This window comes from Sinocyclocheilus grahami, unplaced genomic scaffold (genome assembly GCF_001515645.1).
Source record: "Sinocyclocheilus grahami isolate Dianchi unplaced genomic scaffold, SAMN03320097.WGS_v1.1 scaffold136.1, whole genome shotgun sequence".
In the NCBI taxonomy this organism is placed as follows: Eukaryota; Metazoa; Chordata; class Actinopteri; order Cypriniformes; family Cyprinidae; genus Sinocyclocheilus; species Sinocyclocheilus grahami.
In genome coordinates this window covers 1,555,240-1,569,499 of record NW_015505315.1, presented here as the reverse complement: position 1 = coordinate 1,569,499, position 14,260 = coordinate 1,555,240, and the positions used below count along the sequence as shown (strand labels likewise).

The window sequence follows — 14,260 nt, the reverse complement described above, 5'->3', positions numbered from 1 at the left end:
GAAAATATAGGCTACATATAATAATAATAATAATAATAATATATATGGTGTGGTGCGTCGCGCCCCGCCCGGCAGTGTTCAGCGCGCATGTTTCACTCTCCTCATCACTGCGCGGTTTGACGCTCCGCTCAGTATTCAGATCTATGAATGTGCGTTCCGCTCGTGGACCGCTCATGCTCATCGGAAAAGCAAAGTCCGCTCTAATAATGCGCTGACAGGAAATTTCTATGCAGTACAGGCCTACTTGTTCCGGTTTGCAGTAGCGCTACTGTGCTGTAACACGCTGTAGGCTAGTTCAGCTGTACTGGGCAACACTGCTAAAATAATGTTACCTTCAGTGACGCTATGCTCTGCTCTGCTCTGCTCATATGCTCTGGTAATAATAGCTTTGTAGGGCTATACATTATTTGGATAATTAGTCAAAACAACAACGACTTATATCTGATTCTGTGTGAATAAAAATAATATATTGATATTTAATATTAAGGTACCACTTTTCAATAAGGTTCCATTAGTTAATGCTAGTTAATGTATTAACTATCATGAATGAACAATGAACAATACATTTATTACAGTATTTATTAATGTTAGTTAATGAGAATACAGTTATTCATTGTTAGTTCATGTTAATTCAGAGTGCATTAACTGTTAACAAGCACAACTGTTGATTTTAATAATGCATTAGTAAATGTTGAAATTAACATGAACTAAGATTAGTAAATGCTGAAGAACTATTGTTCATTAACTAAAGTAGTTAACTAATGATCTTTATTGTAAAGTGTTACCAATATTAATATAAATTCTGTCAGTAAAAGTGTGGTTATTTTATTGGCTTGTTTTTTTTAAATTCAGGATCATTAAAATTGAAAAAGTCTTACAAAATTACTTTATATTATTTAATAAAATAATAAATAATCATTACAAAGCAGTTTCGGTTTTCGGCCAAGTGCATCCAGAATTTTTGGTTTCCGTTTCGGCCCAGAATTTTCATTTCGGTGCATCCCTAGATGTAAGACTAAATGTTTAATTTAATTTAATTTAAATTTAACCGTAATTTACTTTCAAATGTCCCAATTGCTGAAGGGCCTGCACAACTTTTTAGTACAATTTCATGTTGCACTGTTCAAAATACCTGTAGTAGCACAGCAGTGCATACCTGTTTACATTTAATTAAGGTGGACTAGATTAGACTGTAATACAAATAGTTGTGTTTGCCAGGTGCATACAACATTTATGACAGGTTTTCATGAAAGTGTTGGTCAGTTTGTCTGCTAGACAATACCATTTTGCACTGCAACAATAAAACTGAAGTGAGATAAACAAACTGAGAAATTTTTATTTTTATTTAAAAGAGATGTTGTCAAAGTTTTCCTTTGGGGACATAACTTGAAGTTGGAAAAAGGTAATAAATTGCAATATATCGCAGAATATCACAATATATTTAAAATCGCAATAATATTGTATCGTGACAAGTATTGTGATAATATCGTATCGTGTGGCCTCTGGTGATTCCCACCCCTATTGATTATCCGTTATCAATTGTCATTTACACCGAATGTATTAAAATCAGAATCATTCTCGCCGAAATTTCAGTGCTTCCCTAATTAGATGTTTAAATCAGATTATTTGTCCGGTCGGCCAAGTAAAATTATCTTCTTTCACTTGCCCCAGACACGCATATGATGTCGAGGTCTGTTAGCTAGTGATGTGTCGTTCATGAATGATTCGTTCAATTTGAACAAATCTTTCATGTAACTGGAACATCGAGACGTCTCGTTGAGGGATTCATTCATTTCGGGTTTACCTACATGTGCAACATCCTATAGGTTCTTTACAGGAAACAGAATTGATTAGTTCACCCGTCGAGTCATCGGGTTCAGGTTTGAGTCATTCGTTCATCCAGTGATAGCCCTATAGGCTATAATGCAGTCTGTACAGGATACAGAAATGATTAGTTCACCTCTCTAGTTGCTTCAAACTTTATCATAATTGCACATAATTACAGGGAAATGACACTGATAAAGCAAATAAGATACCTACATATAATAACAACATACAGTTAATACTATACTAATGTAATGTGTTTGTTGGTAAGATACTGAGCCAGGAAGTGGTCATGTGAAGAACAAACAACTCAAACCGACTTGAGAGGTGAACTAATCAGTTCTCTTTCTGGTACAGACTGCATTACAGCCTATGGGGCTGTCACGAGATGAACGAATCCACTCAAACCCGAGGACTCGAGAGGTGAACTAATCAATTCTGTTTCCCGTACAAACTGCATAGCATTAACTAAACGAACGACTCAAGCCCGAGGACTCGAGAGGTGAACTAATCAATTCTGTTTCCCGTACAAACTGCATAGCATTAACTAAACGAACGACTCAAGCCCGAGGACTCGAGAGGTGAACTAATCAATTCTGTTTCCCGTACAAACGGCATAGCATTAACTGAACGAACGACTCAAACCTGAGGACTCGAGAAGTGAACTAATCAATTCTGTTTCAAGTTCTGCATAGCTTCAGCTTATAGGGATATGTTGTGACAAAAGAACGAATGACTCCGATCGGGATGTGAGGTAACAAGTGGGAAAACTTGAAAAATCAGCAGTGTATCAAATACTTATTTGCCCCACTGTAGCTTGAAGCAGTGAATTTGTTGTTTCTGTTTGTCATAATTTGGCCTTGGTTGCATTATAGTTGTTTTTCTTATTCGAAATATGATCAGTGTCACATAAGTATATGTGTTGGTGAATTTGGCTATTAACATGTACGATTTTAATTATATTCTGTTGAAATGAACAAAATGACTCAAAAAAATATTTGTTCATTTTGATGAACAAGATTCAAATGACCGAGTCTGTAAAATGATCCGAACTTCCCATCACTACTGTTAACCAGCCAAAGTGACTAGTGGGAGTGACCGTGTTACCCACCACTACTGAAATCCACCCGCATTTGGCGGGTTGGCGGGTGTTAATGTCGAGGCCTGTTGACCATGTATGTTATCGCACTGGCCAGAGTTGTACTATTGGGGCATACCTATTTTTTTTACATTTTTGTTTTGTGTGTCTTTTTTTAGGCTCTGCCAAGGTTTAGAGTGGATGACCTCGAGGGCTGGGCTCAGATAGCCTCTGATTCTACTTGTTGGACTGATTGACAGTGATTCCCACCTGCTCCAGTGGCATCGCAGGCTCATCCCATTGGCTGCTTATGTTTTATTTTTAATCTCTTAATCAGAATTGCCACTCTGCAGCTGAACTCTCTGGACACCTACCTCAGCTGGGATTTATCAGTTACGTGAATCTGGTTTGACGGTCTTGTCGATCAATACTATATCAGGAACGACTGGATTTTTGTACTGGGTGTATAACAGAAGATCTTCAAAGTCTAAAGTATTTGAACTGTAAGAGAGGCACTACAGTGCTGATATGTGTTTGTGAGGAGGGACTGTGTTTTTAACACACTGGCAGTGGAACAGATGTTCTCCAGATAAGGATATTAAGCTAATTGTGTATGTTTTTCTTTAAATCTATCTATTTGAATGGTCAAAATGTTACTTTTTCACATGGGGAATCTTTGGGTCAATTATTGTCATTGTTTGTTTTTGGTTAAGCTTTTTGGGTATCAAGTGTTTAAAGTGCCATTGGTACCCAGCAACACCACTACATATCATGAAAACACCTGAGCATATCACTTAGTACACATTACCTCAATCATTAGTTACAGTAGAGGGTGCTGTTACCATTACCATGAAGCATCATTTATGTGAGATGCAATTTAAAGAAGGGCACCAGGTATGATCATCGCTGCAAGATAAAGCAGAGTGACATCTTGTTTTTCAAGCGTATTGTTTTTGAAATGGTACACATTGGAAAGCAGCAGTTGGCTGGATTTACTGAAATATCTGTTACAGATGTATGAGTGTGTGTGTGTGTGGCCAACATCACTGCAGGTGAACTAACATGTTTTTGTCTGTGTTTTTAAGCAACCATTCTCCTTGCTGGAGTGTGGTTATAGCATAAAGTTCCTTCAGTTATTATGAGGAAATTATGTTCAAAAGTAGCTCAGTATTATGATTTTTAGATTTTTTTTTTTTTCTATCTCAACCCACTTGGTGCAAATATTCAATGCAGGCGATCTTCACTGTTCAACTAGCCATAATAGCTATATAAGTGATTGTCGGTTTATTCAGATTTGTTAATATCCGGACATTTTCTTTCTTGTCATTCTTTTTTTCAGGTTATATGGTACAATATGTGTGCATGAGCATTAGTTCATATTTGTTTGCATGATGATTTTGCTAATATGCTTATTGGTTCTAGCTGAAACTCCTCTGTTTTCACTTGTTTTTTTTCATCCTCTCCTTGCTCTGTGCTCATTTAAGGGGAATCTCTTCCAAGACTTGGATGCAGAGGTTACAAATTGGTGCTCTCACTGATATTGTGTTCCCAACATGGAAATCTGTTTGCATAATTGCAATTGGCTGATGATCCAGGCAAATCAACCCCATGGACCTGTCTCTGTTTTGCAAAGGTTTTAAGTGGTTTCTCTTTGAGGTCATTACCTGACTGTTGTGGATGTGCTTTTTAACGTTCATAAAAATTTCACATGGAGACTTAAAGAAATGAATTTGGCTGCTGTGACCATTAACATAAAAGATGTCATTGGTCAGATTTATGTAAGATATTTTCTTTCCACAATCATGGTCTAAAGCAGTGTGTGTTGTTAATCATCTTTACAAGCCTGATATGAGTTTATATTGTATCATACCATGTTGAACGGAGGTCCTTTGGACAAAAACTATTTAAAAGTGGAAATGTGGCTTACCCGTCAGAATGGGACTGATGTTTCTGCCAATGGCTCAGAGGAGTGTAATATTCTGTTTCATTGCTAAAGTTGATGGTCAAACCGTTTGGTTCTCAGATGTGCCATTTCTAAATGAGCAGGTGAAATCTGTAGCAACTTTGCTAATTCTTATAGTTTTATAATAAAAGCTTTTATCTTGGAATCTGAATTGTGTCATTGTTTGGTCAAATATGCTGGTTTCAGTTTTTTTCTACTTTTTTATACAGAAGAAGGTACGTTCTTTTTGTGCATTTTGTGAGTTTTATAAATCCATTTTTAGTATATTTGAATTCAAAATACAGACTCCACAGCTTTGGATTAGTCTTGTGTATCCATATGGAAATTGTCCTTGCTTGTACTTTGTTTGAATCTATTTCTATATAAATTGGCTTTGTAGCTGATGACAGGAAATGCTTTCAGCTGTGAAAGGAATTGATTCTGATGTAAATTGTCGATATGTTGAGTCAAAAAAAAATATTGTGGGGTAAAGAGGCACTTTAATAAATCAATAAATTGCAGTTTTATTTTGGGGGGCTTTTGCATTTTAAATATAAGACAGTAAACTGGAATATAGGTCTGAGATAGGTACATGACAGATTGGACTCCAATCCACCAGCTATTTTTATTTTTAATTCAGTCCCCAGAATCTTCAAGGCTTCTGGAGTTCACCATTTGCTGACTTGCTAGTTTCATGTAAAACATGTCAAAGTGATTTGTGGCCATAAATCTCAATATAATCACCCCAAAGTCCATTGGTTAATTTAATAGTTTATAAAGCAGCCATCTGTTCTGTAAACACAATAAGTCAACTTTTTAAATGTAGTTGCAAGAGAAAAAAAAAAAAAAAGTACTGTATAGCCTGAATGCACTGTAAGTCGCTTTGGATAAAAGCGTCTGCTAAATGCATAAATTATTAAAATTATAGTTAACAATATTAATTAAAATGCTAAAGGTTACCACTAAGACTAAAAGTGATGATGCACAACATTAAACTTACATGCTTTAGGTTATTTGTTTTATTACAAGTACCCAGAGGTACATAAGAAGGGCCTTTGAATGTTGGACAAAGGGAGGCCTTGAAATTACACAGGGTTTAGAACCACTGATCTACAATACAAAAACATGAAATTAAAGGATCATCTGTTCATTAAATACATGCCTTTTTTAATGATCAGATGGAAGGGAAATTAACTACACTGAGAACAACTCTCCAGATGATAATTGCAAGATAATTGTAAGACAGATGATGTGTGACATATGTTCACACTTGAGTTGAACATGTGCCTGTGACTTGTCTCCACCACATCTGCTTTTTTACTGCTGCACCATCACTGAAAAACAAGCCAGGCACGCTCATTGTAAACACTCAAATGTTATCAGAACACTGAAATTACATTTATTACAGCTATGCATAATGTGTGTGTATGGTAACACTTTATTTTGATAGTCAACTTCAGACATTCTGTAAGAAACTTTGCAACTACATGTCAACTAGCAGTCATTAGAGTATTAGTAGACTGTCTGCTTGTCCGTAAGTTTTGCCTCTTTGTCGCCATCTCTGTTTGAAAACCTGGAATTGCAGCTGTGTGCGGAATTATCTAGCTTGCGTTGGTTGTGAGTCGGCATCGCTCCAGCACGGATGAATCTAATGTTCTGAAGAGTATGTGTGGCTGTCAGTCACCGCACTTGTGTGGATATTTACTGTTCTTCGCAATCACAGATTATAGCCTATGTCTTGGAATATGACCCAAATAAGAATTTTCACCGTATATTGCCATCTGAACAAGTAAGTAACAAGTCTGCCACGTTTGTTCTGACCAACTGAGGAAAAGCATTACCATAAATCTCGCTACCAATGGTGATTAAAGCCGGGTGTAAATGACCATTAAATCCCCAAATCATTGAAGTGGGTCGACACCTTTACTTCCAGCCATAGAGGGCGGTGTTACCATGGAATAGTCAAGAAAGGACTTAATTATTAAATCGAGCCAAATGTTACTAAATAACTATTTATTTGTTTGTTTTGGTTGACTGGTGATTTTCACAGAGTGCTTAGTGTGGACATTGTGTTCTTGTTTGTTTTTCAAGAGTGTTTGCGTTTCTTGCCACACGCTTTTATTTTGAAATCTGAAAAGGGAAGTGCAGGGGTGCTGTGTGTAGATTGGCGCACTTTTTTGTACGTGAAGCGTCATTCTGACTAACGTTACCAGAGAAGAAAGATGAACTTTTGGGTACAAGCTCTACAAATATACACTTAAAAGGTTTCTTCCTATCTCTTAGCTCCTGGCTGATGAAGGGCACAAGCTCTTACGGTGTTTTTTGAAGATTAAACCCTTTGTAAACATCAGTTCTTGGAGAGTAAAGTGCATCTGTTCAGCTGGGAATGCTACACCGGGCTCACACTGCGATTTAAAAAAAAATTCCTTTAGGATTGTACTTGTCAGACGAACATGATGATCATGTCACACTGTGGGATCTCAGTTGTCATTAATGTCAGACTGTATGACAGTCAGGACGTGTTAACAAACGGTGCGCACAAGAAAACTTGTCCGGAGTAGCAGGATATTCTGCTAATTACTTATTGCAAATAGTGGCAATTATCTGCACCTCAGCATTGAAATACATTATAAAACAGTATGCAATAATAACTTATTGAGTGTAAATTTTAATTTTAATTCAAATTATTAAATGGATGCCATTGGGGAAAAAACCCCTCCCTACACCTACCAACCCTACCCGATACTTTATTTTCAACTTTTTGATTATTTCCTTCATTTTTATTAAAAATAAATGCTTTCCTGATGTGATTTGAAATTTGAAAAGGGAGAAAAAAAGTTAGCCAAAAGGCAGATGGGACGACTACGCTTTACATCTGCGCCACTGAATCTGTCGAATGTTGACTAGCCCAATCACACGTTGGTGGGTGTAATGTGTAAATAGCCTTTGCCAACAAGGCGGGCTATTTGCACTTAGTGTAAATAGACACTCAGATTTTTTTTTTTATTCCCAACAGTTAAACAGTTGTCCACAGAAAAAAAACAGGGGCTGCAGCACCCTCAATTCCCGCGCCTGTGGCAGAAGGTAAATACCTTTTATATTTTTTCTACTGTTACTGTTAAAGTGATATGCTAATCGCGATGACATACTCTGTTACTGTGTTTTGTTATTATGTTTTAATACTGTCCAGATAGGGCTGTGCAATGACGATGTCGTGGCCATGATTAATGCTACCTCCACGTGCTATCGGAAATCCCCCATTTCCCACTAGTCGTGATTACAAGCTTGTCGTATTCAAGAAGTAACGTTACTTTAATGTCGGAAAGAATCAAATGTAGCAACCCATTTGTTGACTATCATAAACATTCACCACGCTACACATGCAGTTTGCTGACAATTCTGGAATTTCGGTCAAATACATGCTTAATTCACTGCTTATAAAACATACAATATATTTTGAATGATCGTTCATATCTAGCTTATAAATACACTACTTTAGCGACAAGACAAAGGGATGTAGTTGTTGTGAGAACAGCATTTACAGCAGCAATTGCTGTCCCCTCCACCCGCACAACTAGGAAACTCTGGTATCAAAATTGTTTCCGAGTTTCTCGGTAGTAAATACGATTTGAGAGGCGTTCACGTCTAATGTCTGATTAGGGAACTCGTATTTACGATAATTCCGATAGCACGTGAAGGCAGCATTAAAGTGACTAGGTAGTGTTTTTTATATATATATTTTTTTTACATCGCGGAATGTAAGTATATCCGCTTAAACAAATCAAATTTGCTTGGTTGAAACAGCAGCTACGCTAATTATGTTTGTATTTGTTTCTCTGTGTCTGCTGGGATTGACATCTCGTGGTAACTAGGATTTACACAAGCTTCAGTCTGGATCCAGAACACCTGAGAAGAGGTGATGTAAGCCCTCAGAGGACCTCAGATGATGCCAACCCTGAAACAACATACAGAACTACCACATTTTGCTATAAGTTTGATTGCATCATATAATAATTGCTGTTAATAGTGTTCATCATCTGTTTGATTACATCTTTAATTGATTTTTCTGTACATTTCTGCCATATGTACATTAACTGACAGTCACCACTGATAAGCTACCACTAAATATTGTAGAGACTTAATTTGCTGTAAAGTTGCTTTGCAACGATTTGAATCGTGAATATATAGTGCTATACAAATAACCTTGAATTTAATTGAATTGAATTATAATCTATAATTATGTCCCCACTGAATGCAATCAATGCCTCGTTTATAATGGGTTTTCGTGTTTTTGAACCATCGCTCCGGGTGGACAGGGCATCATCAACAGTATGGTGAGGGGTGTAACATTTCCGTCACACGCTTGAGGTATTCGGCCAATCACAACACACTGGATAGCTGACCAATCACAGCACACCTCGCTTTTCAGACCGATGAGCTTTGTACAAATCGACGAGTTTCAGAAAGGCGGGGCATAGAGGAGAAACAATAATGTACAGTATGTGGAAAATTGTGTTTTTTAAACCTTAAACCGCATAAACACATTTCATTACACCAAATACACAAAATAATGTTCTTTTTAGCAGCATCATATGACCCCTTTAAAGTACATGAGTGTTATGGTTAGGGTTAACCCTGCTCGTCTCATTTTGGGTAAAAATAGAAAAATAATACTAAAGTACTTTGTAAGGCAAAGTACTCTTAGTACTCTTTCCACCACTACTGTCAGGCTAAACTGAGCTTCTCTAACACTGACCAATAGGAACACATTGATATTACCACTGACTCTCTCACATATAGGCTTACATATAGTTAGTAGTGGACTATCAAAATAAAGTGTAACCATATATAACCTAATGGACTTGTTTGAAAGCTACTGGGTAATTTTTTAATGTCATGTTCAATAACTGTATTTATGACTGCGTGAGATACATTGCCTCGTCAATATTTGATTATTTTCCGAAATGCTTACCCTTTTGGTAAAAGAACAGAAATTGCAATTGCGCATTTTATCCACTAGGGTGTGATATTGTCTCGTGCCAGTGCAGCACTCACGCACAGTCAGACAATTTATTAGTCATAGAACGCAAAGGTGAGATTCAATTTTCTGACACCCATTTTGCCTTTCATCAACCTTGCGTGCGTCTCTTTGTATTTCACGCTTGCACGCTGGCAAAACGCTCTAGCTGAGGTTGAACGTTATTAATCAATCTATCAAGGCAATCATGGCCTGTCACTTAGTGTAATGATCTATCAAGTATTCCAGCAATACTTCGATATATGGTACAGTGATTTCTTCAAAGTATGTATAATTATTACTGTTCCAGACTGATTTATATAGTCAAGATAATGCACACATAGCCTTCTCATAAAATGGCTTACATTGTATTAGGATCAAGTGGAAATCTATTTGTCATTCTGATGCTTTGTTCTCTGGAGACTGGGTGATTAGGAAACCTGCACACCTACTCGAAATTTAGCTGCTATGGAAATTCCCCTCAACTTTACACCAGTCTTATTAATGATTCATTTGCCATAAATGTAAAGTGTAATGGAAGAAAAATAAACTTCGTCTTAAATACGTTTGATCTGAGTCTCTAGAGGTCCAGCTTACACTTACATCTTTTCATTTGTGAGGGCAAATCCTGTACTGTTTGCTAAAATGGAGAAATCACTTAGGATCCTTTGGGTCCTCTGTCATCATCAGTACGGGTCATAAAAACGAATATCCATGGTAACCCCACTGTTAAAAGGCTGCAGTCTATTCTGTGGCCTAGGTGCAGCTCTGTATTACACATAGTTCTGCCAACAAAGAGAAAGTGAGTCAGAGACATAAAGGAATGGAGGTGAAGGACAGGGGAATCTGAAGATGAAACGACTGGATCAAATACAAAGTGCACCCTTTCATTTGAACCCTAGGAAGGAGAATTGGCGTATGCCAATATGGGTCTAGTCTGTTCTAGTGCCAGGAATATAATTTTATTGCCTCTGTTAATAGGATGGGAATATTTTGTCCCAAAGTACCTAGATGAAACCGTAGGCAGTGCGGCATACAGTTATTAAATGAACTGACAGAATATTTTCCCTTGATTTCTGTCAATGCTCTTTTGTGACTTTAGGTCAATTTCTTCATTTGCATAGTTTTGGTCACATCAATAACATTAATGAATCTCTTTTAGGTTATTACTATAAGGTGATCCAAGGTTTAAATTTAATTTCCTGAAGAAAATGTAATTCTGGCAAAAGCAATTAGAGCCAAAGTCATTGTGATATGTTCCCCTATCACTAATTAATCACTGGGGCCTGTCAAGTCTGTCTGTCAGGTGTCTTTGCTATTTTGGTTACAGGAACTTGCTCTGTGAGGATTCTGTGACCCTTTCCTTCCACTTTATTTATGACTGCAATTCCTCACCTTTGTACAAAGAAAGATATGTCTACATGTCCGAACTGAGTTCCAGCATTTTGAGCACAATTGGTAGAAAAAGGTCTATTGTTAAACACAATTATGTTTAATGTCTTAACCATTTTTGATCATTTTGAAAATTTGTGTAAAGGTCATCCAAATAAAGAGAATTTAGATGCGCTTGTTGTTTCATTTTCATTTTTTGAAGTCATATGACTGATGTGTTCTTTAAACAGACGGCCAATTATTTCATCTAACTTTGGCTTTTATTTCAAGCCTGCCATTTATGTACTATACCTGGTGTCACGTATCCGGTCCATGAACTTCCGTCTGCTAGCCATCGGAGGTCACCCTTCCCATTTCATTGACTCTTGCACTACACACTGTTGCCTATCACCCCGAACTACATATCCCATCATCCACTGCGCTAACGACACACACACTGTTGATTGCACAGCACTGATTGCACACAGCTGTTATCACTCACACATCCCCTATTTAACTCTCACTCTGATCCCCTTGCACTGCGGAGTATTGTTTAGCACTTATCAGTTTGATAGTGACACTACTTAGCCTTAGCCTTAGCCTTAGCCTTAGCCTGTGCCTGTGCCTGTGCCTGTGCCTGTGCCTGTGCCTGTGCCTTGCCAGTTTTCTCGGTTCTGATCTTTGCCTGTCTCCCTGGATTCATCCCTCTAGTCTCGCCCCTGTGGTTCTGTCTGTCGACCTACGCTAGCCCTAGGACTATTCTTGTGGTTTGCCCGCCATATACCTGTCTGCCTTTATCTGACCCGTGCCAGTTGTATGACCACGTCTCTGTTTTCTCCTAAATAAAAGCTTGCATATGGATCCGCAAGTTTCACGTCTTGTCAGCCCCATGACACCTGGTGTCATACACTTCCTTTTTGCATTTTTTCCTTAATTATTTTCAAAAAACTAGCAGATTTCAGCATCACTTAGAAGCAACACATGATAAGAGATGAATGTTACTGTATGTCTTACCACGGACCATGTTGTGCAAACACATTCAAATCTTAAAACACAGGCGATTAATCCTGACAGTGTGTGTGCAGCCTTGTTAAAGATTAAACAGCTTGTTTAAACTTGTCTGGGTGAGAAAAGATTATGAAAGGTCAGGACATGTCTCGTCTAAAGAAAGAGATGATCAAAGAGGGAGGATGCAATCAAGAATGAACAGTCATTCAAATCATTACGCAATTTCAGCTTGCCTACCGCCCCAACAGATCTACTGAAGATACCATCTCTCACGTCCTGCACTCTTCCCTCATGCACATTGACAGCAGCAATGGAAACTATGTAAGGCTGCTATTCATTGACTATAGCTCAGCTTTCAATACTATAGTCCCCATCAAGCTAGCTTCTAAACTCACGGACCTCGGCCTGAATTCTTCACTCTGCTACTGGATTCTAGATTTCCTCACTGGTAGACCTCAAGTGGTGAAAGTAGGCCAGTTCACCTCCAACTCCATCACCCTGAATGTGGGAGCTCCACAGGGCTGTGTCCTGAGTCCTCTGCTCTACTCTCTCTACACTCATGACTGCGTGTCTTCCCACAGCTCCACATCTATCATCAAATTTGCTGATGATACTGTGGTTCTGGGCCTCATTTCCAACAACAATTGTCAATTGTCTCTCTATGAATGTGAGTAAAACGAAAGAGCTGATTGTGGACTTCAGGAAGAGACCGCAGCGGCCCTATACTCTATTATGATCAGTGGGACCCCAGTGGAGAGAGTGAGCAGCTTCAAGTACCGTGGTGTAATCATTTCCAAGGACCTGACTTGGACTTCACACATCCAAACTCAGGTTAATAAAGCCAGGCAAAGACTGTACCATCTGCGACGGCTGAGGAAATTCAGGGTTTCTATTCTTTCTATTCAGGGGCCATAGAAAGTGTATTGACTCAGTGTATCTCAGTGTGGTATGGGAACAGCTCCAGTCAAGACTGCAAAGCCCTGCAGAGAGTTGTACGCTTAGCTGAGCGCATCTCAGGGTCTGCTCTCCCCTCTCTACAGGACATCTACCTCAAACGCTGCAAACGCAGAGCTGTTAAAATCATCAAGGACTCCAACCACCCTGGTAACTGTCTTTTCACTTTGCTGCCATCTGGTAAGCGCTTCCGCAGCCTGATGGCAAAAACCAAGAGACTCAGGAGGAGCTTCTTCCCCCAGGCCATCAGGCTCCTACACGCAAACTCAGTCTCTTAACACCAACATGACTTCACTTAAATATCAGTAAGACACTTAATATACTGACATTGCCACTTGCACACAGCAATTTCTGTTATATTTTATTTATTTACTTTTTTTTTTAAACTCTATTGCTGCTATTGAACTACCCTGTACAACCTGTTTGCACATTCTTTTCTTGCACATTCCTGCTCATCTTAATATTTACTAAGTCTACAGTAAACTGTCCTGCACAGTTTTTTTATTTTTATTTTTATTTTTTCCCATACCTATATTTATATATATTTTTTTCTTGTGTTTGCATTCTTTAATAATTGCACTGTCCATGGAGCGGACCTGACTTACATTTCACTGCTGGTCATATATTCTGTATACAGTATAACCATGTATGTGACAAATAAAAATCTTGAATCAACTATTTTACTGTACATTTACAACATCCAGAAATATCCACAGACAAGTTGATTTGGCATAAATATTCTGAATAATGGTATTTCAATACTGTAATTGTATTTCTTCTTTTGATCTTTGTTTCTGTGCCTTTTGTATCTGTTTTCATATTTAAACCCAATGTAGCTCTTGAATCTATAAAGTTGCTCAGATTAAATATTTGTCATTATTGTCAGTAACCGAGTGGTAGCTAGCAGATTAGTGTTCAGCCGAGTGTGATGCTACCTGTTCAAGGAAATGAAATTCACGCTCATTTACAAAACATTTTGGTTGCTTTGAAATTCATGATGGTTTATTGAGATGCATATAGTTTCCACAACTCTGTGCTACAAACACTGCAGCCTGAATAATATGAT

General features: G+C 38.0%; 1 protein-coding gene across 2 annotated transcripts in view; it reads left to right on the top strand.

Moving 5' to 3' along the window:
- Nucleotides 1–7,930, top strand: part of arl8 (ADP-ribosylation factor-like 8) — a 21,623-nt gene extending 13,693 nt beyond the window's left edge. Inside the window, exon 6 of one of the 2 annotated variants that reach the window (XM_016280028.1) lies at nt 7,861–7,930. In XM_016280028.1, coding sequence (XP_016135514.1) covers nt 7,861–7,864 — 4 coding nt within the window. In that variant the 3' untranslated portion in view covers nt 7,865–7,930. Of the gene's footprint in view, nt 1–3,081; nt 3,457–7,860 lie in introns of those variants that run through there. The other variant, XM_016280027.1, reaches the window with a different exon arrangement.
- Nucleotides 7,931–14,260: the final 6,330 nt, after the last annotated feature.